This window comes from Bufo bufo, chromosome 5, assembly GCF_905171765.1.
Source record: "Bufo bufo chromosome 5, aBufBuf1.1, whole genome shotgun sequence".
NCBI lineage: Eukaryota > Metazoa > Chordata > Amphibia > Anura > Bufonidae > Bufo > Bufo bufo.
The window spans coordinates 77,164,757-77,191,451 of record NC_053393.1 but is presented as its reverse complement, the minus strand read 5'-3'; the positions used below and the strand labels follow the sequence as shown (position 1 = coordinate 77,191,451).

The 26,695-nt window shown below is 45.6% G+C and overlaps 1 protein-coding gene across 2 annotated transcripts; it reads left to right on the top strand.

The window, feature by feature from the left end:
• Positions 1-499: 499 nt before the first annotated feature.
• On the top strand, positions 500-25,355 carry LOC121000674 (polyadenylate-binding protein 1-B). Of its 2 annotated transcripts, none has more exons than XM_040431263.1 (16): positions 500-916; positions 10,151-10,366; positions 14,409-14,602; positions 14,683-14,798; positions 15,431-15,570; positions 18,796-18,890; positions 19,853-19,990; positions 20,840-20,935; positions 21,155-21,424; positions 21,513-21,603; positions 21,752-21,862; positions 22,875-22,996; positions 23,166-23,250; positions 23,333-23,463; positions 23,550-23,649; positions 24,935-25,355. In XM_040431263.1, exons 2-15 carry the CDS (start codon positions 10,174-10,176, stop codon positions 23,640-23,642), a joined length of 1,875 nt encoding a protein of 624 aa, XP_040287197.1. In that variant the 5' UTR covers positions 500-916; positions 10,151-10,173; the 3' UTR covers positions 23,643-23,649; positions 24,935-25,355. The 2 variants fall into 2 exon arrangements, with proteins under 2 accessions (XP_040287197.1, XP_040287196.1); XM_040431262.1 differs by having other exon boundaries at positions 22,836-22,996.
• Positions 25,356-26,695: the final 1,340 nt, after the last annotated feature.

Sequence of the window (26,695 nt, the reverse complement as noted above, 5' to 3'; positions counted from 1 at the left end):
TGTTCACATTGTGGACCCCCCACATTGAGTCACACGTTACTTCCTCGCCGGCCCTGCTGTCAGACCACCGTTTACGCCATGACCCCCCCCGACATGTGCTGCACATGTGGTGAAATAAAAAAAAAACGTACAGCTTTCGAATTATTAAACTACACTTCCCGGCATGCATTGCCACTTCCCAACTACTAGAAGGGCGCAAGAAAGGATGCCGGAAGTTGTAGTCCAGAAAGAGTCCCTGAGCGCTGCTTCTCCCAATATCGTGTATCAGCTCGGTCGGTTCCCGTACACGATGTGCCCCCATGACACGAGCGGCTTTGAAAATCGTCGACTCTCGCACTTTCCGCCGATGTCGTCATCGACCTAGAAAATGGCGACCGCTGCGGAGAAGTTCACGTAGTTCTTCTACAAGGGCCCCTCCCCTTCCGAGGCACGAGCCGCGGGCGGAGCTCTGACGTCAGAGCACGCCGTACGTCCTCGCGCCCGTATAAATAGCGCGCCGACGGGCTGCGGCCTTTTCCCCTCTACCCCGGCTGTTAGTGCTGTGTGTGAGTGTGTGCTCCGGAGCCTGGCCTCGGCACACATTTCTTATTATTAAAAAAATATAAAAAAATAAAAAAAAAGCACAAAATCCCCTCAAAAAACCCAGAAAAATCCCCACTCAGCTCCTCTTTTCCCCTGACGTTTTATTTTATTTTTTGTTGATTTTAACCAGAGAAGCAGTCGTTCCCGCCGCGCCGCCCTCCATCGCTGATTTTAACGCTAGAGAAAAAACAAATAATTACAAAAGATAAAAAAAAAAACGGAATAAAAGTAACGCGAAGTGAAGAGGAAAAAAAAAAACCGCTGTACGAGCGCCACCGGGGATCGCTGACGAGAAGACCGGAGGAGAGAGTTCCCGAGGAGACTGCCGACATCGGTGAGTCCGGGGTGTGGGGGGCGGCGGACTGTGCGGGGCCCGGAACATGGCCGGTGCGTCTCCTTCACCAGGCGGCGCTTCCCCATGTACCGGCTGATTAACCCTTTATTCTCTGGTGGAATCGGGAAATGGCAGCGTGTAATGGTGGGGGTCATCTGCTGTTACATGTGGTTTGGTCTTTTAGGCAGAATTTGCTGCAGTGTTGCATTTTTTTTAAAACTAGATTTTAATTATTTGCACTTATTTATTTATATTTATTGACGTCCATCGTGAATTATCTCTGAAAATATTGGCCTATTAAGACTTTAAGGAAATGACTTAAAATAATTGACCCTGGGTGGAGGGAGGGGCTGGATCGTCGCTTGATCCGGAACTTGACTCCCTGCCCCCCTGAGATGTCGGCCTCTGACGTCCCGGTGACTGGCGTTCTAAGTTTCGCCGTGTGACAATCCCGTGACTTGTCGGTGCGGCAGTCACCTATAGGCCCCATAGTGCAGGTGTCTGACTTGTAGTTTTGCCTTTCGGGGGAGACGCGTTTTTCGCTGCTCCCCCCCCCCCCCCCCCCTTGGCGAGGTCTGACGGGCATTGGATGCATGCCGGAGGCTCTCCAGCTGTTGTGAAACTACAACTCCCACCATGCGACAGAGCCACATGTTGAGGGCTGCATGACGCTGTGGGAGGAGAACCGGTGGCTGCCTCTGACCACAGGAGGGGACCTGCGTGGCGTTGTAGAAACTTTTGGTGCCATATGGGACCTAACTGGTCGTGGAATTTGTGGCAAAGCTCGCGCCTTACGTGTCGTGTGTGCGTTGCACATGGTGAAAGCAATGAGTAAAATCCGTACCGCAGATGGGTCAGCGAGCAGATCTTTCTCTGCAGGGTCTGAACTCGATTTGCCGCTACGGTGATACATGGTGGACTTCCTGTCCTGCAGAATTCAGGAATGCTAATCCGCAGCATCTTCCCTGTGTGAACGGACATTTTGTACATTTTTTGTTGTTGTTGCTTTATTTAGGCTATTTTCACACTAGCGTTATTCTTTTCCGGTATTGAGTTCCGTCACAGGGGCTCAATACCGGAAAAGAACTGATCAGTTTTATCCTAATGTATTCTGAATGGAGAGAAATCCGTTCAGGATGCATCAGTTCAGTTCCTCTTACGTTTTTTTGGACGGAGAAAATAGCGCAGCATGCTGCAGTTTTCTCTCCGGCCAAAAATACTGAACACTTGCCGGATCCGGCATTAATTTACATTGAAGTGTATTAGTGCCGGATCATGCATTAAAATTGCCGTATTGACGGATCCGTTCTTCCGGTCCGCACATGCACAGACCTTTATTCTTTTCACATATTTAAATACCGGATCTGTTTTTCCGGATGAGACGAATCCGGTATTTCAATGCATTTGTCAGACACATCCGTTTATGTCCGGATTGCCTATTGCGGCGGTACTTGTTCATTTCAGCAGTGCTATACTGTTAAAGATTAAAGAGGACCTTTCACTTTTTTTGTGTTTAACTGCAGAGTACCTTTTTTAAAAATAAAATAAAATCGTCAACCCCATGACGATCCCCCGACATTTTGGGGCCCAGTATGTTAATACCGAGAATCGGAAGAGGGAGGAGGAGGAGACGCCAGCGTTTCTCAGTGGGCGTCCCCTTCTCCCTGGCTGTGCCACAGTCCAATCGCCGTGGAGAGCGTCACAGCCAGGGAGAAGGGGACGCCCACTGAGAAACGCTGGCGTCTCCTCCTCCTCCCTCTTCCGATTCTCGGTATTAACATACTGGGCCCCAAAACTTCAGGGGATCAGAAGGGAGCAGACGAGGGGTCTATAAAAAAAAAATAAAGAATTGGCAGCATCAGCGGAGGGTATTCTGCATGTGAAGGAATCTGTCACCGCACACCTCCATGGTAATCCAAATGAGTTGTCAGACGTACTCTTGTCTGCTGATTGAAATGCTGTCACCCCCCATCGGTGCCCACACTGCAGAAATATTTATGCTTTTTTTAAATATGCAAATTGCACCAAAATCTTTGCTTCCTTTGAGTGACATGGCCAGACAGTGACGTCGTGATCACACCTGACATGTCCTGAGGGATCGGCATACGCACAGTACAGACTCCTTTTGCCTCGTAAGCATCAGGTCTGTACCATGCATTTGTCAATCCCCCCAGAGACGAATGTGCCAGCGCAAGAGTTCAGGGCTAGGTGTCATTGTCACCACTGCCAGGTCCTGTTGCTCAAAGCTGGGGGCGTGGCCAACAGCGGAAGGGAGCCTAGTTTTGGTGCAGCCGGGACGCCCTTGTTGCGGCATGCAGGCCTTTTGCATATGATCATTTCTCTGGAACGTGGGCACCAATCGGGATTGTGGTGCAAGGTTTCAATCAGCAGACGAGCGCACATCTGACAATTCATTTGGGTTACGTTTACTGCTGCTGTGAAGGGAAGATGTTATCTGCTAGTATAATCGTAGATCTAGAATTGGGATGACAGTTCTATTCTCTTGCAACACAAAGATAAAGATGCCCTCAGAAGAGGCTTGCACTTGTCAGTGCTCTAATTGGGTCACCCATCCCCTGACTGGTTGCAGTGAATGATCGAAGTTAAACGGGATGTCCGCTGTGTATTACTAACTGCGCATGTGCTATGTTTTGTTAATGGTCCCCCCCCCCCCCCTTCGTGTTATTCAGTGGTGATGTTAAAAACATTCCTACCGGGGCAGCACTAACTGGATCATGTGCCGTACATTCCTAGCCCGGTTACAACCCAATGTATGTGGCTTGTGCCTGCGCTGTCGGGCTGCCTGTCTGCACAGGTGCAATTGGGTTGTAACCGGACTAGGAATGTACGGCACATGATCCAGTTAGTGCTGCCCCGGTAGGAATGTTTAACATCACCACTGAATCCCATGAAGTAGGGGGGGGATACCATTTAAAAAAAATAAATACATTTGCGAATAACCCCATTAAACGATTGGCTCCAATGATTTGAAATGCCTAATTTATTATTACATACAGGTCTGCTTCCCGGGACTGTCAAAATAGACGCTAATTGCCGGTCTCGACCATCCGCAGTCTCCAGTCCTTTATACTGGGGATGGGTGCGTTGGCTACCCCTAATACCAATAGGCCCAATGACCAAAAAAGTATCATTAGGTGTTGTGATTAACTCCCGTAGTTACTCAAACATCATACACAAAGTAGAAAAGACATAAATGTCTTTATTGATCAGTAAAATACATCATTAATAAACAAAAATGCATGGCACAAATCCGCCCGCGCAAACGGAGGGGCCGCGGTGGATCGGTCGTAACAGATGTAGCACGAGCTTCAGGAAGAGGCCACTGAGCATAAATATACAAAATTAAAGGGTTTCTCCGGGCTTTTAATATTGATGCCCTCTCCTCAGAATAGGTCATCAATATCAGATCGGCGGGGGTCCGACACCCGGCACCCCCGCGGATCAGCTGTACAAGGTAACTGCGTGTGCAGAGAGGCCGGAGATGGCACATGTACACTGCGCGTGCCTTCCCTACATACAGCTGATTGGTGGGGGTGCCGGATGTCGGACCCCCGCTAATCTGAGAGTGGTGACCTATCCCGAGGATAGGTCATCAGTATTAAAGGGAACCTGTCACCGGGATTTTGTGTATAGAGCTGAGGACATGGGCTGCTAGATGGCCGCTAGCACATCTGCAATACCCAGTCCCCATAGCTCTGTGTGCTTTTATTGTGTAAAAAAACTGATTTGATACATATGCAAATTACCGTGAGAGGAGTCAGGGACAGGACTCATCTCAGGGTAATTTGCATATGTATAAAATCAGTTTTTTTACACAATAAAAGCACACAGAGCTATGGGGACTGGGTATTGCAGATGTGCTAGCGGCCATCTAGCAGCCCATGTCCTCAGCTCTATACACAAAATCCCGGTGACAGGTTCCCTTTAATTTTGTAGGTTTTTGCTCAGTCTGGGACTCTACTCCATTTTGTATACTATTTCCCAGTATTTTAGCTAGATCTATTTGTTGCAACTGATCCACCACGGCCCCCTCCTTTTGTGTGGGTGGATTTGTGCTATGCATTTTTTTATTTTATTAATTAATTATGTATTTCACTCATTAATAAAGATGTATTTATGTATATTCTATCTTTTCTATGGTGTTTGTGTAACTATTGGAGTTCAGTCTGATGACGGACAGGACCCTCCATCGGCGGCTGTTTTGGGAGCGCAGTGCCTGGAGGACGGTGAGCGGACCTGCATGTTAACCCCTCTCCCGACATATGATGTAATAGTACGTCATGGTGGCAGGTGCGTTCCCGTATTTTGTCGTACCATTACGTCATGGTGATCAGGCGGGCACTAGAGCGGTGTGCGCCTGATCACTGCAGGGGCCAGGCAGTCCCTGGTAGCCGGGCCCCTGCTGTATCCGCCGGCATCGCTGTACAAGCCGTTGGTGGCGGATTAACCCCTTCTATGCCGCGATCAGCGCTGACTGCGGCATAGAAAAGATTTGCGCCGGGTGAGGAAGCCCATCCGGTCCCCGCGCTGCTGTGGCGGGGACCTGATGGATGAGAAGGCAGCCCGATGCCCTGCATGGCATCGCGACCTGCCTTCTACGGGTGCCCAGGAGATTCAGCCTCAGGCCCGTCTCCTAGGCAACCTGTTAGTGTATGACTCAGTGTAATACACTAACAGGCAATGCATTACAATACAGATGTATTGTAATGCATTGCAGAGGGGATCATACCCCCAGAGTGGGACAGAAATAGTTAAAAAAAAAAAAAAAAAAAAAGTTTTTAATTGAAAAAAAACGCCCCTTTCCCCTGATTTTTATATTAAAAAATAGAAGAAAAAAAAAAAGAAACGTAACAACCAGCTCTACAAAAAATCTTGATTTTTTTGGCACAATTTATTTTTTACTGTATTCACCTGAAGGGTTAATCAGGTGAATACAGTAAAAAATAAATTGTGCCAAAAAAATAAAAAATTTGTCACCTTAAATCACAAATTGCAACACCAAGCGATCAAAAAGGCGAATGCCCCCCAAAATAGAACCAATCAAACCGTCATCTCATCCCGCAAAAAATGAGCCCCTACCTAAGGGCTCTTTCACACTTGCGTTGTTCTGTTCCGGCATAGAGTTCCGTCGTCGGGCCTCTATGCCGGAAGAATCCTGATCAGGATTATCCCCATGCATTCTGAATGGAGTGAAATCCGTTCAGGATGCATCAGGATGTCTTCAGTTCAGGACCGGAACGTTTTTTGGCCGGAGAAAATACCGCAGCATGCTGCGCTTTTTGCTCCGGTCAAAAATCCTGAACACATGCCGCAAGGCCGGGTCCGGAATTAATGCCCATTGAAAGGCATTAATCCGGATCCGGCCTTAAGCTAAACGTCGTTTCGGCGCATTACCGGATCCGACGTTTAGCTTTTTCTGAATGGTTACCATGGCTGCCAGGACGCTAAAGTCCTGTTTGCCATGGTAAAGTGTAGTGGGGAGCGGGGGACCAGTATACTTGCCGTCCGTGCGACTCCCGGGGCGCTTCAGAGTGACGTCAGGGTGCCCCACGCGCATGGATGACGTGATCGCATGGATCACGTCCTCCATGCGCATGGGCCGCTCTGACGTCATTCTGGAGCGCCCCGGGAGCCGCACGGACGGTAAGTATACTGCTCCCCCGCTCTCCACTACTACTATGGCAACCAGGACTTTAATAGCGTCCTGGCTGCCATAGTAACACTGAACGCATTTTGAAGACGGATCCGTCTTCAAATGCTTTCAGTTCACTTGCGGTGTTACGGATCCGGTGGGCACTTCCGGCAAATGGAGTGCACGACGGATCCGGACAACGCAAGTGTGAAAGTAGCCTAAGACAATCAGTCAAAAAAAAAAAAGCTATGGCTCTCAGACTATGGAGACACTAAAACATAATTTTTTTTGTTTCAAAAATGCTATTATTGTGTAAAACTTAAATAAAAAAAAGTATACATATTAGGTATTGCCACATCCGTAACGACCTGCTCTATAAAATTATCACCTCTGCTCTATAAAATTATCACCTAACACCTCAGGACTTGCTTTACGGGTTTTCACTCCACGTTAGGCTGTCAATATATGCCTGTCCAAGACCCGCGGTGACTCCTTCATCGTTGCCGCTGGAATAACCAGCCCATTTTTGGGGTGTCTTGCTGCATGCAGCCGTGCCCCAAGGAGATCTCATTTGAAACTGTGGCTGGTTAAATGGAATTTTTTGGACTATGTAATTGCTCATTGCTGGCACAGATATTGGTGCAGGGTGTGATGGGTGATCTGTAAAGGAAGGAAGTTTTGCCATCGGTTATTACATGAGGTAATTTATGTCTCCTTCATAACAAGTGCATAATGTTTGTCATTCCAGTAGTTCTGCTTGTAGGAGGTGGCGTTTTGTAGATTACATTTGTGAGGCATGTCCTTCCTGGTATGGCGGTAATAGTGTCATCTTCCTCTGCCATCTCACTAGCATTCATTATGACGGGTTAGGTGGATTTCTATTTTGAAGTACATAAATCACTGTTCCACCTCCAGGTCATAGTCGTCATTGTGAGCTGAAGGGGCTGCCCAATGTTTAGCGAATGTCATCAGAAATTTATTTTTAACCTATTTTTTAAATGTTGGATGTGTTTAATTTTCCATGTCAATATCTATATTTCAACAAAAACCATGAAATCCCGCTAAGCCTAATAGTAGGCGCCACTTCTGGGTCTTTACAGGTCACTTTACTGCAGTTATCTGCTTATCTATCATTCGAATCCTGCCTGTAATGATATCACCTCTGTGTATAGATAACACAGGATCCACCATTCACAATAGGTGATATCACAGCTTATCTACTCCCTCCTGACCTCTCCAGAGGTCATATCGTATGTCTTAGTAATCTTTCTCATAGAAGTCAATTAAGTTCTTGTCTGTGGTCCATGTGGCTGCCATAAAGCAATTTTTTTTTTAATGCTTTCTAAATGCTGTTGAAGGTCTCAGGCAAGATGGCCGCCCGACAATGCTAATATTAGAATAAATCTGCAATCAGAAAAAAGATGTCACTATCTTGTTTTAACTGGCAGACAACATTTTTGGTGACACATTTCCTTTCAATTCCACTCCACCCTGTGGGACCCATACTTACCTGCTCCGTGGGTCCTGGGCTGTCTTCACTGCACTTCCAGTCCCCGTTTGTGCATGCAGAGGGTCATACATCAGTGCAGCTAATGACCGGTCTCAGTGGTGACACGTCCCCAAGCAGAACACGGCTGGATGTTTTCATGTGGGCAGAGGTCACAATAACACCTGTCCAAGCGTCAGATGCTTGTACGGGCAATTTTCACCTTTGAAAAAAGTCTTGAGACTCTCCTTGGTCTGGAGCCTGGCCTGTCTAGTCCCTGCAGTCTGCACCATGATTCTTGGCGCGGGCAGCAGGCATTCAATAGACCCCACAGGCTGTTCTAGATCACTGTGGATGACTGGCATTGACTGAAGCCAGGCTCCCTTTGTAAAGCCTAACTTTCTAGATACTGCAGTCAAGTGTCCTTGGCATCTTGTAATAGGGACTGCTCCCTGTCACCATTGGTCATGGCAGCTGAGTGCCTAACACAGGCCCCCAGGACTGCAATGGCTGTATGTCAGGCTGTGCAGCAAACGGAGCCTAATGGACTGCTTGTCAAGTACTGTGAAAGGATATAATGCATTGGTATATAAGGTGTACCACTGCATTATAAAAATGTCCCCTAGTGAGAGTAAAAAAGTTAAGTTTATTTAAAAACAAATAAAATCTTTCCCAAATATGCACAAATATATATATATATATATATATATATATATATATATATATATATATATATATATATACAGTTTGCTGCAATGTGTCTAAGGCTACTTTCACACTAGCGTTCAGAACGGATGCGTCTGCATTAAAACTTAGAAAATTTTCTAAGTGTGAAAGTAGCCTGAGCGGATCCGTTCAGACTTTACATTGAAAGTCAATGAGGAACGGATCCGCTTGAAGATTGAGCCATATGGTGTCATCTTCAAGCGGATCCGTCCCCATTGACTTCCATTATAAGTCTGGACGGATCCGCTCGCCTCCGCACGGCCAGGCGGACACCCGAACGCTGCAAGCAGCGTTCAGGTGTCCGCTCACTGAGCGGAGGCTGAACGCTGGCAGGCGGATGCATTCTCAGTGGATCCGCCTCCACTGAGAATGCATTGGGGCCAGACGGATGCGTTCGGGACCGCTCGTGAGACCCTTCAAACGGAGCGCACGAGCGGACACCCGAACGCTAGTGTGAAAGTAGCCTAACATGTTTTTTAAATCTCCCAAGAACGTTGTAAAAAAAAAAAAAGCTGAAACCTGCTTTCAATTTCAGCTGCTGTATCTCCCATTTTCTAACAGCGATATCTCCCCATGTAGAGTAGATAATGCTGTGACTCTGGTCATAATTAGATTGTCTGCTTTCAAACAAAACCAGCCCATAGCTCTAGCTGCTACCCAGCCAGAGATATTCGGGTTTAAAGCCGCCCCTACCCTGCTGCACAACTGTTGGGTCCTTTTCTCGAAGCCGCAGCAGAGCTCAGGCAAAATTGTTGTGGGGTTAAAGAGGTTATCCCACGAAAATGATCACCTCTCCTTTGCACAGGTGATAACTATTGGATTGCTGGGTGCCACCACTGTTGCTCTGTTCATGTCTATGGGACAGAACCCTTTTTAATTTTTAACTTTGTTATAGGGGTAGTCTCGGGGGCTGAAATTTTCAGATTAAAAATTTGGATTGGGCTCGACACGGCAGGTGATGCCTGTTTAGTCAGTGGTGACCCAATTCAGCGAGTGATTAATCAGCCATTTCTAATACGCTTCCCATTGTTTTTGATGGGGAGGGGGGGGGACACTTTATGTAGTACAGCGCCCCATCCATTGTTTAGTTTCTGGCGTCTCCATACTGCAGCTCAACTCCCATTCACTTGAATTAGAGCCAAGCTGCAGTACCCGGCACGGCCACTACACAAAGGACAGAACCTTGTGCTTTCGGCTCCATCCACTGTATAGGTTCCAGTTCTGGGGGTGGAGGGTGTCAGACTGATTCAGAGGATAGGCCATAAATACTAAAGTACTAGAAAAGCCCTTTAAGCAGTCGCTGAATTGTTCATTCTGAATGTGAAACATGTAGACTTTATTAATTGTATTTTCTTCTGCTTTCTTCCAGTTAAACCTTAACCACCAGACAACATGAATCCAAGTGCTCCCAGCTATCCTATGGCATCCCTGTATGTTGGGGACCTCCACCCCGATGTCACAGAAGCTATGCTGTATGAAAAGTTCAGTCCTGCTGGTCCCATATTGTCAATCAGAGTATGCAGAGACATGATTACCCGTCGATCTCTGGGCTATGCTTACGTCAACTTCCAGCAGCCAGCCGATGGTAAGAACTTTGTGTGCATTTTAACATGAATATATGGTTTATAGACGCTCTTCATCATATGACCTGAGGCTTTGGCCTTTTATTTTTTGGGGAAAGTCGGTTCCGAGATCAGGTCTCTGGGAGGAATGGCTGCCTCTGCTTCTATATTCGGGCAGCACACCACTGTGCAAATTCCAGCAGCACATTCCTAAACTCTGAATTCACTTAGTCACTTTAGTTTGCAGTTCAATAGAATTTTTAAAGGTCTGTATTAGTGTAACATGAAGAGAGCTTATGCAACTGCTGCAGCACCCAGTCCATGTAGTACCGTGAGTGGACATGACGTAGAACATTGAGAAATTGAAATCCTATGCGCGGATGCTACATTTTGAAAGATGCAACGTCATAGAACTTGCAATAGTTTCTAGTACATCTGTGCACAGAATATGCACTTTCCTCCCAGAATTCCAGAGGAGCATGTAGGGCCTATAAGTCTCCTCACGCTGATTAAGGTGCTCTCTCCCTAAGGCAGTGCTTCTCAATTATTTTCTGTCATGCCCCCCCTAGGAAGAAGAAAACATTTCGCACCCCCCACGCGACTGTAAATGGTATCATTTGTCTATAAAATTGTTATAAGTACTGCTACTGGGGCTCCCTCTCTCCAGCCGTAGAGTTGCTAGGCAACCGACGCCGTTTGGGACGCCGCTTGTGGATGACGGACACTTATGGGGGGGATCTGTGGATGACGGACACTTTTATGGGGGGGATCTGTGGATGACGGACACTTATGGGGGGGATCTGTGGATGACGGACACTTATGGGGGGGATCTGTGGATGACGGACACTTATGGGGGGGATCTGTGGATGACGGACACTTATGGGGGGGATCTGTGGATGACGGACACACACTTATGGGGGGATCTGTGGATGACGGACACTTATGGGGGGGATCTGTGGATGACGGACACACACTTATGGGGGGATCTGTGGATGACTGACACTTATGGGGGGGGATCTGTGGATGACGGACACTTATGGGGGGATCTGTGGATGACGGACACACACTTATGGGGGGGATCTGTGGATGACGGACACACACTTATGGGGGGGATCTGTGGATGACGGACACACACTTATGGGGGGGATCTGTGGATGACGGACACACACTTATGGGGGGGATCTGTGGATGACGGACACACACTTATGGGGGGGGATCTGTGGATGACGGACACACACTTATGGGGGGGATCTGTGGATGACGGACACACACTTATGGGGGGGATCTGTGGATGACGGACACACACTTATGGGGGGGATCTGTGGATGACGGACACACACTTATGGGGGGGATCTGTGGATGACGGACACACACTTATGGGGGGGATCTGTGGATGACGGACACTTATGGGGGGGATCTGTGGATGACGGACACTTATGGGGGGGATCTGTGGATGACGGACACTTATGGGGGGGATCTGTGGATGACGGACACTTATGGGGGGGATCTGTGGATGACGGACACTTATGGGGGGGATCTGTGGATGACGGACACTTATGGGGGGGATCTGTGGATGACGGACACTTATGGGGGGGATCTGTGGATGACGGACACTTATGGGGGGGATCTGTGGATGACGGACACTTATGGGGGGGATCTGTGGGTGACGGACACTTATGGGGGGGATCTGTGGATGGCACTGTTATATATGTGCCATCCACAGACCCCCCCACCCCATAACTGTGCCATCCACAGATTCCGTGTGCCCGCCGCCGCCGTTTAAAGTTATTAAACATGCCCCCCTCACTCCTAATAGTACCGTATATCCGAATTTCTTCTGTATAATGCCGGCCGGCGCGTCCCTCAGTGACGTCACTTGTCTGCGCCGCCTGCTTCATTCATAAAGCAGGCGGCGCAGGCACGTGACATCACTGAGGGACGCGCTGGCCGCCCGGCCTGCCTGCCGGCATTATACAGAAGAAATTCGGATATACGGTACTATTAGGAGTGAGGGGGGCATGTTTAATAACTTTTAATTAAATAATACATTTTATATTAGTATACCGAGGGAGCGGTGGGGCGGGGCTATAGTACAGTGACTGCACCGCCCCACCGTTATTGCCGGCCCCCAGCTCCTCCTCCCAGTCCCTCCCCCGGCCCCTGCTCTGTACATCGAGTCCAGCGCTTGCGCCGGCCTCTGATCAGAGGAAGGGAGATGAGCGCTTCCACAATGGAAGCGCTCATCTCCCTGCCGCATATTACACTGCGAGCTGTCGGCCGCCCGGCGCCCTGAACGAGCCCCCCTTTACGGAGCCTGGCGCCCCCCCTGGGGGGCGAGCCCCACTATTTGAGAAGCACTGCCCTAAGGAGAGATAGTACCCCCCTGCACAGAATATAGCATGTCTTTGAAAGTCCAGAGAGCCAGCTGAACGACACCTTGGGCTTCTTTCAGACTGTTGGCGCACATTCTGCTATCTCCTAGCATTGCCGATCTGGCAGAGAGCTCCGGCAGGCTGTCCTGGCAGGAAACTCCTGCCGCAAATGTGAAACTAGAAATGAGCCCTAAGTTATTTTAGAATTGAGTTCCATCATGTTCCTGTTTGTTCATTAAAACCCCCTTTTCCAGTTCCCATCTCTGAATGGGCCCCCTACCTCCTCTTGCCTGGATGTAGCAGCCATAGGTGGTCTAGAGTGCTGGAACGGTCTTGGGCCATTACAGAAGTGCAGCACAGTCTGCTCGGCTCTTTCTGTAGTGCTAACCTCTGCATCCAGGTGGATCTGGGAACTACGGATTGCCTTGTCCTCAAGACTGGTGCCAGGCTGGGAGGTGGGACTCGCATCTATTTGTATGTATCCCGGAGTGGTGGTAAATTCATATCCACAGGATGTCAAAAATCCCAAACAACGGCCACAGTCAGCCTGGGAGACATGGTCCGTATATCGCCTTCATCTCACAGGACGACCAGGGCTCCCCTGATGCCAACTGACTGTATCAGTGTTTTGTGATTCACTGAGTTGATGTGTGATCGTGTATCTATTACTGTAAAATATGCTGAGAACAGTATAATAGACTCGTGATCACGTTTGAGCCAGACTCTCATAAAACACTATGATGCATTCAGTTCAGGTATGAAGGTCCGGCCAACATGTGGACAGTGTTTCCTGGCCTTGTGTGAATCAGCCCTTACAAGCTCAAAACATATAAAAAAAAATCCTCAGTTTATTTGTAAGTCTCATCCGTTAAAATTTCCATCAGTATATTAACATAGTTCGCAGACTTTACTTTGGTCATCAGTCCTCTTCAAGTCCTTCAAATGCATCCATGTGAACAGGGCCTGCATTCCATCAGTTTTCAGAGCTGCCGCATAACATACACGCACATTTCTTCCCTTTAAAGAGTCCTTTCTTTATTCCTTTCAGACATAGCCATATTAGGTCTTGTTTTTTTGTGGGACCAGTTGGAATTATGTAAGGTGGATATGAAAAAAAAATGCAATTTTGCCTTTTCTTTCTCGTTTTTATGGCATTCTTGGTGTGATAAAAAATTACATGTTAATGTTATTCAGCGAGTCAGTACAATTAGAACAAAGTTATAGTTTATATAGTTTACGATTTTAATAAAATGCAACTTTTAGTTTAATTGCCGGGCATCGCGATATTCTGACACCATAACTATATGATGTAATAATATGGCATATTTTTTCTTCTGTGTGCTATCGATTTTTAATGGATGGCACACGGCCTGTACAAGTCTGTTTGCTCACATATCGCGCTCTCTTCGCTGTAGGAGTTGAGCGAGAGACTCCATAGAAAGTCTATATTCTGTCCTGAGGTGAGGAGTGCAATATGCGAACGCTTCTCTGCTTGTTCTGGCGATCAGTGAGGGTCTCGGCAGTCAGACTCCACCCATCAAAACTTTTGATTTTGTTGAAATATCAAGTTTTCTGAAAACTCACTGACCGTTTAAGGGTTTCGTAGACTGAATATATTGAGTAACCTGAACACTTAGCACAATGTGTTTTATGCACTGGATGCGTAAGATTTCCCTTTCTTTCCCCTTACCAGCTGAACGTGCTCTGGATACCATGAACTTTGATGTCATAAAGGGCAAGCCTGTTCGCATTATGTGGTCTCAACGTGACCCATCTCTGCGCAAGAGTGGCGTCGGCAACATCTTCATCAAAAACCTTGACAAATCCATCGATAACAAAGCCCTGTACGATACATTTTCTGCCTTTGGCAACATCCTGTCTTGCAAGGTAAAGGCTCTTGGATATGTCTTTTATAGGTTGTATTGTTTTATATTGTTGTTTTGTAACTTATTAATATGCTCTTACAGGTGGTTTGTGATGAAAATGGATCTAAGGGCTACGGATTTGTGCACTTTGAGACCCAGGAAGCGGCAGAGAGAGCCATCGACAAAATGAACGGCATGCTTTTAAATGACCGCAAAGTGTATGTATTTCCCATTCACACAAAAATAAAATGAAGTGTAATTTGTCAACATCCCATGAAGAAAAATCTGTCCAAATGCTCTATTAGAGCGTATGGAAGAGGGTTCCCTGTTTCGAATGGAGAGCTACGTTGTAAGCAGCTCCTGTGCTGGTGTCCTTGGGTTGTCCTTGTGTCATCTGAATGCACCATGTAATACTGCATCTCTCCCCTTTAGCAGTCACTGCCACAGAAATGGCCAAAAGCACCTATTTACCAGTGGCGTCGGTCGTGGCTCCCAGAGCAATCAACTTGTCCTAGGGCTATGATGGCTAACCTCCAGCTGTGGTAAAACTACGACTCCCAAGATCTATGCTTGCTTGGCTGTACTCAGAACTTTATAGAAAAGAATGGAGCATGCTTGGAGTTGTAGTTTCACCACAGCCGGAAGTTGGCTGTCACTGGTCTAGGGGCTGCATTCTGAAAGGGTTTGTCTCTTGGGTAGACATCTTACTGCAGATTTTTAAATGACACTGTGTAACTTGTTTAAAAAATAAAAATCTGCAGTGGAAATGGCAAATTTTTCATGTGAATTTCATTTTTGGTGCAGATTGAGCTGCAGATTTCCATTAATAGATTGTTATTTTCCTCTTAAGGTTTGTTGGTCGTTTCAAGTCCCGTAAAGAACGAGAAGCTGAACTTGGAGCTAGAGCTAAAGAGTTCACTAATGTTTACATCAAGAACTTTGGGGAAGACATGGATGATGAGCGGCTCAAGGAAATGTTTGGCAAATATGGTAAAGACCATTAAACTTATTTTTGCAGCTTTAGAAGTAGGCCTGGGCAAAAAAAAATTCGCACTTTTCAATTTAAGGATGATTACAGATTTTTCTTGATTATATTTTTTTTCTGGCAATAAGTTTTTTTTTTGCTGATGTAGCGATCTAAAGCGTGTTTTTTGTAGCGTAGTATCACGGAACATGGAGCGCGCTGCTCTCAACTCTCTAAATGTTCCCCCAGCAGCACAGTGGAGAAGGAAGCACACCTCCATCCCCCCTGTGCCGCTGCCACCAATGAGAAGAGGAGGGGAGGGGCTCTGGCCACTGCGCCACCAATGAAGATAAGTAATCCATTAATACAGATACAGGATGCAGAATCACATAGCCGGCACCAGGCTTCTGACAAAGAGCTGCGATCAGTGGCAGTTAACCCCTTAGGTGCGGAACCTGAGGGGTTAATTGCTGCTGATCACAGCTCCCTGTCATAGAAGTGGGGTGCTGGCTATGTGAGTCTACCGCCGGCACCCGCCTCCTGTATTTGTGTTAATGATTTAAAAACATTGGTGGCGCAGCGCGCCCCACAACCCCCCAGTATTAAATCATTGGTGGCAGTGGCCACAGGGTCTCCTCCCCTCCTCCTCATTGGTTGTGCAGTGGCAGTTGTGATCTGACTACTAAAGCCCTGGCTGCCAGTGTAAGAAGTCCTATTCACCCTAATGGAGCTCTATCAGGGTGAATAGGACAAGGAACGCGATTCAGCATTTTTTTGGTCACCTTGTCCCTCAAAAAAATAGGATAGGACTGTTCGATTATGGGCCGGACGTTCCATAAAATGCGGAATGCACAAGGCTTTTTAGGTGGTTTATTTTTTTAGTATTGTATAGAGTAGGGATCGACCGATATAGATTTTTTTAGGGCCGATACCGATAATTTGTGAACTTTCAGGCAGATAGCCGATAATTTATACCGATATTCTTGGAATTTTCATTTTTGAAAAAAAATAAATTCCTACACAAATCTGCTAAAAATTAATGTTTATTCTTAACGTGTATTTTAATTTTTTTTTTTTGTAAATCTTTCTTTCATTTATACTTAATATTTTTATTTATTTTTACTAACTTTTAGCCCCCTTAGGGACTAGAACCCTTGTCCTATTCACCCTGATAGAGATCTATCAGGGTGAATAAGATCTCACACTGTCCCTGCTGCTCTGTGCTTTGTGCACACAGCAGCATGGAGCTGAACATGGCAGCCAGGGCTTCAGTAGCGTCCTGGCTGCCATGGTAACCGATCGGAGCCCCAGGATTACACAGCTGGGGTTCCGATCGGAGGAGCAGGAGAGAGGACATCCTATGGCCACTGCCACCAATGATATATACTGGGATTGGGGTGGGGGGGAGCACTGCGCCACCAATGATTAATACTGGGGGGCTTGGGGGGGGCGCACTGTGTCACCAATGAAGATAACTCTCTCAATCATTCATATACAGGAGGCGGGAGCTGGCTGCAGAATCACATAGCCGACTCCTGACCTCTATGAGCGGTAGCTGCGATCCGCGGCACCTAAGGGGTTAACTACCGCAGATCGCAGCTGCCGCTCATAGAGGTCGGGAGCCGGCTATGTGATTCTGCAGCCAGCTCCCGCCTCCTGTATATGAATTAATGAAAGACTTATCTTCATTGGTGGAGCGGTGGCCACAGCCCCTCCCCTTCTTTTTGTCTTCTCTCCTCCAATTGGCGGCATCAGCAGCACAGGGGGAGGGAGACACTGCTTCCTTCTCCCCTGTGCTGCTGAGGGAACACGGAGAGCGCTGAGCAGCGCGTTCTGTGTTCCCCATACGTTATCGGTATATCGGCAAAATAGATGCTGATACCGATTACGTTCAAAATCCTGAATATCGGCCGATAATATCGGTAAAACCGATAATCGGTCGATCCCTAGTATAGAGTATCGCAATACTTTTTTGTGGTATCGAAATTAAATCAAAATTTTGATATCGTGATAACCCTAGTTCTGCCATTATTTTTTATTTTGCACTTTAAATATTTCACTTTCATGGTGCTGCTAACAATCGTCTTTTATTTTATGCATCAATACAATTACCGTGAGTATTTTTATGTTTTGCTAAATACCACATTTCATGCAAAAGAATATTTTTGTTGCATTTCAAGAGCCATGCCTTTTTTTTTTCCCTATAAAATTAAGCAGCCGTCTAAATAGTATTCATCAAGTGTTCTAACGTTTTATTGCTGTAGAGTCTTAATGCTGCATTAGACGAGGTGACAATTGTCAGGCGAGGAAGCGTTCCTTTCTGGCAATCGCTTGCTGAGGAGACTGCTGCTATTACATGCAGTGATCTTCTCAGCAACATTGAAAGGACCAATCTCTATGCCATCGCTCGTTCCCATGCTGTACAGTGGTTTGTCGGCGGCAGATCGTACTTAGACGGCATGATCTGCTGTCAGCAAATCCTTGCTCGTTCATCGTGCAATCTGCAGCAGTGTAAAGCCTCATTCACACGTCAGTCATTTCAATCAGTGATTGTGAGCCTCCACAGACATGAGCTCTGTGTTTAGAGCTCCACCTGGTTTTGGCTCAAAATCACTGATGGGAGTTACTGACCAATACTTGTGAATAAGGCTTTACACTGCAAGATGATCGCTAACGAGCCTTAATACGAACGCTCATTAGCGGTTATCAGCCAGACAATCTGCCTGTCTAATACACCTTTTACCAAATTTATAGCTGTCTGATATAATCTGACAGCACATCGCTCCTCACTGTCTCTGATCTCCCTCACCCTTATCTCAGTGTTACAGATAGCAACAGGGAGGAGGTGGAGGATGTAAGTGTCAGATCATTTTATGAAGAAGGGAAGGGCCACATTTTTTGGGGGAGAGCAAGTCACACAGGCTGTAGTTTCAGATGCATTAGTTTGCAGCGAACTTATGGTAGACTGTGGGGAAACGCACACTCCTCAGCGTCATTGTCAGCACAAGGAAGATGAGATCCCTCAGCGGCTGTAGACATCAGTCCAGGTGTGAAGCTGTGCAAATACTAGTGAAGGCAGCAGCATCCTAGACACACAGACTTCACATCCAGCATGCATTACTGGGAAGGAGACGGAACTGAAACTAGGAGCAGGCACAAACTAAAGGGTAGCATCTAAAGCTGAAAAGAGACGTCCATAATCTTTATCTAAAATCCTCATCTGATACATTTATGTATTCATCTCGTTTTAGGTCCAGCTCTTAGTGTTAAAGTTATGACTGATGATAGCGGGAAGTCCAAAGGATTTGGCTTTGTCAGCTTTGAGAGACATGAGGATGCACAAAAAGTAAGTTGGCGCTAGAAACCTCTGAGGGCTTCACAGCTGCTTAAAACTGAATGCAGTTTATATTCTTTGTGGAAAGTTGTGGTTAACATGGCGGCATATCTCATAGCGTATATATTAGCAGTATCCCAAACCAGAGCTTTTCACCTAATGCTTGTTTACCCTGATAGTTCCCAGCGATCGATCCATAATCGTATTTATGCTAATGAGCAAAATGGCGGGAAAGCGTTATAGGGAGATAAAATCTGACAAGTTAGTCCTGAGAAGATTATGGATCGATCGCTGGGAACTATCGGGGTAAACAAGCATTAGGTACATTTGGTTTTATGTCAGAACATGGTGACAGGTCCCTTAAAACAGGTCAGCATGTTGAAAATTAATAACGTCATACTCTTCACCGATCCCTTACCATTCCTCTGCTGCCCAGTTCTCTACTTCTTCCTGCAGCCATGGCGTTCTGGCACAGGGACATAAGACTGCTTAGGGTGGTTTCACATCACGTTTTATGCCTCCGTTTGACGAATGTTGCCAAAAAGATACAAAAACGCAGGCAGTACACCACGTTATTGTATCCTGCACAGTCCGGTAAAAAAGTATATTTTATTTTTTTAACAATGGAACCACTGTATGGCATCAGTCTGGGACATCTGTTTAACGTATACGTTTTTTGTATACGTTAAAATGATTGGAAAAACATAGTGTGAACCCACCCTTATTCTGTTGCAGACTTGGCACTTGCATGATTAGACTTGAGCCAGATGGTGACTAGTTGCTGGACACTCACCCTTTAAAATTACTTAGTTTATGGCACAGGTGAAACCCACCTTTTAATGGAGGGGAAACTGCCACTGAGCCTGTGCCATTCACTCCCACCAGAATTATGACTGCATGTTGTCAGGAACGGTTTAGATTCTGCTCGATCCAATTTTAGAACAAATTCTTTTTTTTTTTTTTTTTTTTTAAAGGCAGTGGATGATATGAATGGCAAAGACATGAATGGTAAGGCCATTTATGTTGGAAGAGCCCAGAAGAAAGTTGAGCGACAAACTGAGCTTAAGAGAAAGTTTGAACAAATGAAACAAGACCGAATCACCAGATATCAGGTGGGTGACTTCACATTAGTTCACTCGGTACATTTAATTTTAAAGGAAATGTAAAATAATCCGCAGGCAGCATGTTACAGATCAGGAGAAGCTGATCAGACTAAGGCTACTTTCGCACTCGTGTTTGGTGCGGATCCGTCTTGTATCTGCACAGACGGATCCGCACCGATAATGCAAACGATTGTATCTGTTCAGAATGGATCCATTTGCATTATTCTTTAAAAAAAAAAGTCTGAAGTCAAAACTGATCCTTCCCATTGAAAGTCAATGGGGGACGGATCTGTTTTCAATCGGACCATATTGTGTCAGTGAAAACGGATCCGCAAGCAGCGTTTTGGTGTCCGCCTCAAAAGCGGAACAGGGGCCAAACGCAGCCAAACTGATGCATTCTGAACGGATCCTTATCCATTCAGAATGCATTGGGGCTGAACTGATCCGTTTTGGGCCGCTTGAAAGCCCTGAAACTGATCTCACAAGCGGATCTAGAAACGCCAGTGTGAAAGTAGCCTAACATAGTTTTGTGGGAAAAGATTCACTATTACTTGTATTTCATCAATTAAAATCTCTGCTTGTTCTGGGCTTTTACATCAAGGAGGTGGTCCTTTCAGTGACGGCTATCTCTGTATGTACAGTCATAGAGGGGAGACTGTCAGTCACTGATAGGACCGCCTGCTTGACTTCAAAGAATGATCAGGAATTTAGATGAATTTTACTGACTCTTTTTCGAAAAAAAAAACTATCAATCTGCTCACCACGTTCTGCTCTATAACAGACTGTCTATTACATTGCATTTGTATGGTGACAGGTTCCCTTAACCAGATTTATTAATCAATATTTTAACTTTTATAGGGTGTCAATCTCTACGTAAAAAATCTTGATGACGGAATTGATGATGAAAGATTGCGAAAAGAATTCTCTCCTTTTGGTACCATCACCAGCGCTAAGGTGAGCTTGCGATTTCTAATCTATACGGTTTACTACATATTTTTCTCCCTTTTCTGTATGCCAGATAAGGATATAAATTTTATTTGATATTTTCAGTAGTTTCACAGGTATTTCAGCAGGCTAAACTGTTCTTACAGGTCATCTCAACCCAGTTTGCATGTACACTTCATTATTCATTTACACTTGCCTCGTTGTAAAGGTTTTTGTTTTCTAATTCAGGTCATGATGGAAGGTGGACGCAGCAAAGGGTTTGGTTTCGTCTGCTTCTCCTCCCCAGAAGAGGCCACCAAAGCGGTCACAGAAATGAATGGTAGGATTGTAGCCACCAAGCCGTTGTATGTTGCCTTAGCACAGCGCAAGGAGGAACGTCAAGCCCATCTGACCAACCAGTACATGCAGAGAATGGCCAGTGTCAGGGCTGTGCCCAACCCAGTCATCAATCCCTATCAGCCACCACCATCCAGCTACTTTATGGCAGCTATTCCACCGGTATGTCTCAACACTATAAATTAATCCAACACTATAAATTAATCGTGATGCACGGGGCTGCGTTGTTAAATACTTTTGTTCTCTTTAGGCTCAAAACCGTGCTGCATACTATCCAGCTGGACAAATAGCTCAGCTTAGACCCAGCCCCCGTTGGACAGCACAGGGTGCTAGACCTCACCGTAAGTCATATATTTAAGTTTGATAGCTTGTTTTGTATATCCTGGTGCAGGTATCCTGGCAAAATCTTGAATTTGTCCTGCTCCAGTGTCCTGTTTAGATTAGTTTAATGTCTTGAGTAACCTGAATTTTCGGTTTCCCTTTGAGCAGCTTTCCAAAACATGCCAGGAGCCATTAGACCAGCTGCTCCAAGGCCTCCAACCTTCAGCACAATGAGACCAGCCTCTTCAGTCCCACGTGTTGTATCAGCTCAGCGTGTTGGTAAGTGCTGGTCTTTTCTCCTCCTTTTATAATAACTACAGTTTTTCAGTCCGCAAATGAGTCTCTTGGCCCAAAACATTAGATTTCATATAATGTCTTCTAAATTGTGGAGATGTTGCATCTGGAAATTCAATTTTAAATTTACTCCTGACTTAAGTTAGTACCGTAGTCTAAATCTCTTGCTCGGGTCAATGTGGAGACAAAGGCACTTTAGGTATAGGCTTCTGCCATAATCACTGGTGCAATACTAGGTATCGGAGAATGCTCTTTTGTGTATATGGGTGGATGCTGGTAATCTCATTTAACTGTCTGCCTTGTCCACTTCAGTCACTGTGCCCGGAAGTAAAAGGAGCGTTAGGCATAGATGCTGGTTTATTTTTTTTTTTATGGACAAAATTAAAATAATTGCAATTCCTAGGGGTTACTGGCAATCACTTTTATCCAGTGCAGTCTGTTCTAAGGTTAGATTTGTCATGTAGCGCCCATTAAAGCGGGTGTCCCAACTTATCCCCGATCCACAGTGTAGGATCTAAGTGACTGGTGGTGGTCTGATTTCTGGGCCCCCCACTGATCACAAGAACGGGGCCTGTGCTTTTCATGGACTGGCAGTACGCAGGTGTGACTTCGGCTCCATTCAAATGGGGAGAGCACAAACCTCTGCTCTCGTGATATTAATGGGCTCCAGTGGTCGGACCCCTTCGGGTCAGACACTTCTGCCCAAACCCTTTAAGCAAGACACACGTTTTACAGTGCCCTGCTCTAGCGTGGCATAGTTCCTAAATGAAAACACCATCAGAATCTGGAGAACACTAAACTTGGTAAATCTTTGCATTTGAAAAATTCGGTCATACATTACAATTCCCAGTTCAGCAAAATGATTCTCCATAACGCTCCATAAGGTGTGTTGTGCACAATCATATTTTTTTGCACAAACCTGGAATTTTGTCAGAACTCATTTATTTTCATGCTACAGCAAATACTTCAACTCAAACAATGGGACCTCGCCCCACAGCTCCAGCTGCCGCAGCCGCCGCCGCTTCCACCGTGCGCTCAGTTCCTCAGTATAAGTATGCTGCTGGTGTTCGTAATCCTCAGCAACACCTTAATGCTCAGCCACAAGTTGCTATGCAGCAGGTAAGCGGTGTGATTGGAAGACCAACTCAGGTCAGTTCTCAACACCTTATTTCATGCAAGTCAAATTCTAAAAATGCATTATGATTTATTAGGCTTACTATTTCAGTAACTAGCTGACACCAGCATACATGAGTAGGTTACCTAATATGCATGGTGTTTTATTTTGCAGCCTGCTGTCCATGTGCAAGGACAAGAGCCCCTGACTGCCTCCATGCTGGCCTCTGCTCCACCACAGGAACAGAAACAAATGCTGGGTACGTGAAGCTCCTGGTAACTGCTATACTGTGCTCCCTGTTGAAAGAGCATGAAGTTTAACTTGAGACTTTTTGTTCTTAGGTGAGCGTCTTTTCCCACTTATTCAAGCCATGCACCCAACGCTGGCTGGTAAAATCACAGGAATGTTGTTGGAGATTGATAATTCTGAGCTTCTCCACATGCTTGAGTCACCAGAATCTCTTCGCTCTAAGGTATTTGCAGTGTAGTGCATACTTATTTGAGACTTGTACAACTATGGTGTTAAGTTATGGTGTTAATTTGTGGCTTCTTGTTTTAGGTTGATGAAGCGGTTGCTGTGCTGCAAGCTCATCAGGCTAAGGAAGCCGCACAGAAGGTTGTAAACAACGCTACTGGAGTGGCAGCCGTTTAACATGCATGTAAGTTATGGTTTCTTTAGTCTTTTCGGACTACAAGATGCACCTAGGATTTGGAGGAGGAAAATAAAAACATCAGATCAGCCCCTAAAGTCAGACCTCCCAGCCTCAGATCAGAAAGAGGAGGGATTTAAAGGGGTATTCTGGTTAGAGAACGTTATCCCCTGTCCACAGGATAGGGGATAACATTAGATCAGTGGAGGTCCTACCACTGGGATCCCTATCATAAGAATAGGGGCACCGTACCCCATGGACAGAATGGCTGGTCGGCGCTGTGTATAGGGGATAACTTTTCTCTAACCGGAATACCCCTTTAAATGTGTAAGTTACACATTTTACTAAATCTTTTCCCACAAAAATTTTAATCAGCATTTTATGGTGACTACTCTTTAAAAAAATAAAAAATAAAAAAATCGGTGCTCCAAAAAATGCATTTACATGTTAAAGGAGGTAAACACATCTGGGACCCTCCCGTAACAGGCACACATGTAGTGAGGCGGTATTTTATTATCCTAATGCTGTGATGCCCAACCTGCGGCCCTCCAGCTGTTGCAAAACTACAACTCCTATCATGCCTGGGCAGCTATCAGTAGTTTTATTTCGGCCGACTCTCGGCATGTTTGCCATGCTGCTGCCGGAACTCCGGCCCGCCCCCATTACAGTCAATGGGGCCGAAGCGGTAGTCCGGGGTCATGTGTGCACTAGCGGAGTTCCTTGCCGCTAGTGTGAAACTAGACTTACAGAAGCTGGAGAGCCGCAGGTTGAGCATCCCTGTCCTAATGAATAAGCAGCCATTGAAGGCCTGTAGTAGGCAGCTTATTGGTGGTGAATTATTTGGGCCTATGCTACAGATTTCCACATCTTCTTATGGTTCTGCACTTGCAGTGTACTTAGTTCAGAATACAATTTGCCCACAAAGATAGCTATTCATCTGACCTCTTAAATCCATCCTTGCAGTGGTGCTTATCACACTACATAGTACCATTTTGGTGCTAGATTTTCATATTTTTGTCATAGATGTCACTGGTAAACCTGTTCTCACTGCTACATTCTTCTTACACTCAATCTGTGCTTTCTGGGTTAATACTTTGGTTGAGAATTTGACCAGTGTTTGAAGATAACACCCCTGCTGTATGAATGGCCCTATTCAGATGTGTCAGACACTTCATAGTCCCAGCATTTCTACCAGAAATCTGATGTACCCATACACAGCAGGAAATAGTATTGTGTACATTCTGACCGTTGTATTAGTTATCATACAGGTGTGCTAACATTGTTTCTCTTCTAGGCAAATGGGAACTTTGAAGAACTTCACTTCATCTGAGAAAAATATTAAAACATGGAAAAACTTAAATCTCTGAAAAACACTGCAAAACATAAAATCAAATAAAAAAGGAAAGGAAACGACAATGCTTACGTACAGACAAATGCCAGGTCTGGCCTATCAGTGCTAGTCCTAGATATTAAAAAAAAATACAAAAAAATAGTAAAATACAAAAACAAACGGAATTGTTTTTTTAAGACCCGGGGAAAGGCATTTTGAACACAGTACGAGAAGTTAAGCATTCCTTTCTTTGATTTTGTAATTCTTTATTGTTGAAAAGCCCAGAATTTCGCCACAGTTGGTATTTTGTGGGAAAGATAGCTGGGCGAATAAGCATAATTTGGATTATAAAATTCTTGCTTTAATAAAATTACTTAAAACATTGCATGGTTTTGTGGTCATTTGGCGTAAAATCTGTATTTAAACTCCGGTCCAAGCTAAAATTGAATTGATTTTATTTGTATTGGTTTTTATTTATTTGAAAGCACCATTTATTCCATTGTGCTGTACATCAAGAGGGGGTCACACAATATAAAAATACAATAAACAATTAACAGACGGGTACAGAGGGAGAAGAGCTGCTCAGGTGAGGGCAAGAGCTGCTCATCTGGCTGTATGGTGGCAGTGTGCTCATTGCAGGTGGTAGGCTTTCCTGAGGGGGTGGGTTTTCAGGTTCTTTTTTGAAGGTTTGGATGTTGGGGGGGAGAGTCTGATATGCTGGAATAGTGAGGTCCAGAGTAGGGAAGAGGCACGTGAGAAATCTTGTAGTTAGTTGTGTGAAGAACAGATGAGAAGGAGAAGAAAGGAGGAGGACCTGTGGGGATGTATCGGGAAAGCAAGTCTGAGGACAGCCTTATATGTAGTTGTACGTAATTTAAACTGAATTCACTGGGCAATGGGGAGCCAATGGAGAGATTGGCAGAGAAGAGATGGGCAGAGGGGGAATTGGATTAACCTGGTAGCAGAGTTGAAGATAGATGGGAGGCCACAGAGATGGATGTTGCAGTAGTCCAGGCGGGGGAGGAGGGCATACAATAGCATTTTAGTTGACTCGCGTGAGGAAGGAGCGAATACGAGAGATGGAATGGAGGTTTAGAACAGATCTGGTTCCGACCACAACTTCCTCCATTGAAAGCATTAAGTACAGTAATCGGTTCAGCATCCTTATACATAAGGACCCGACTGTTTTAGTAGTTATTTGTATTACCAATAAATATCAGTTCTGGCACCTCTTTACTGAATTGTGGTGGTCCTCTGTTATTCCTGAATGTGTATACTGACACATGGGTGTTACCATTTCAACCTCTTTACCCTCATCCACAGTTGCATAACTTATTGAGAATTGGGTAGGTTAAAGGGGTTATATGGGTCCAGTCTTCCTAATTTACATCATCAATCGCCTATCCTTGTAGCTGTAGGGTTACTCTAATGGTTTCCTGGCCTTTTTTCAATCATTCAGTCCTGCTGCTGGTCCCTGCCGTTGCGCTTGTTACTGTTTACGTTGCTGCCTCCTGCCCATTCCTCTCCATGTGTACGGAAGCTGGGAGGCATACACTATGCTACTTTGCATAGTACCTGCCTCCGGCAGCGCTGCAAAAAACCCATCTATGCTGATGATATCACCAAGCTCAGTGCTAGGTGTAAGGTTTGGCTTAGCATAGTGATGAGAAGCCTGGTACATCACCGGCACAATGAAAAAACATCCTTGCGCGTTTGCAGTGTGAC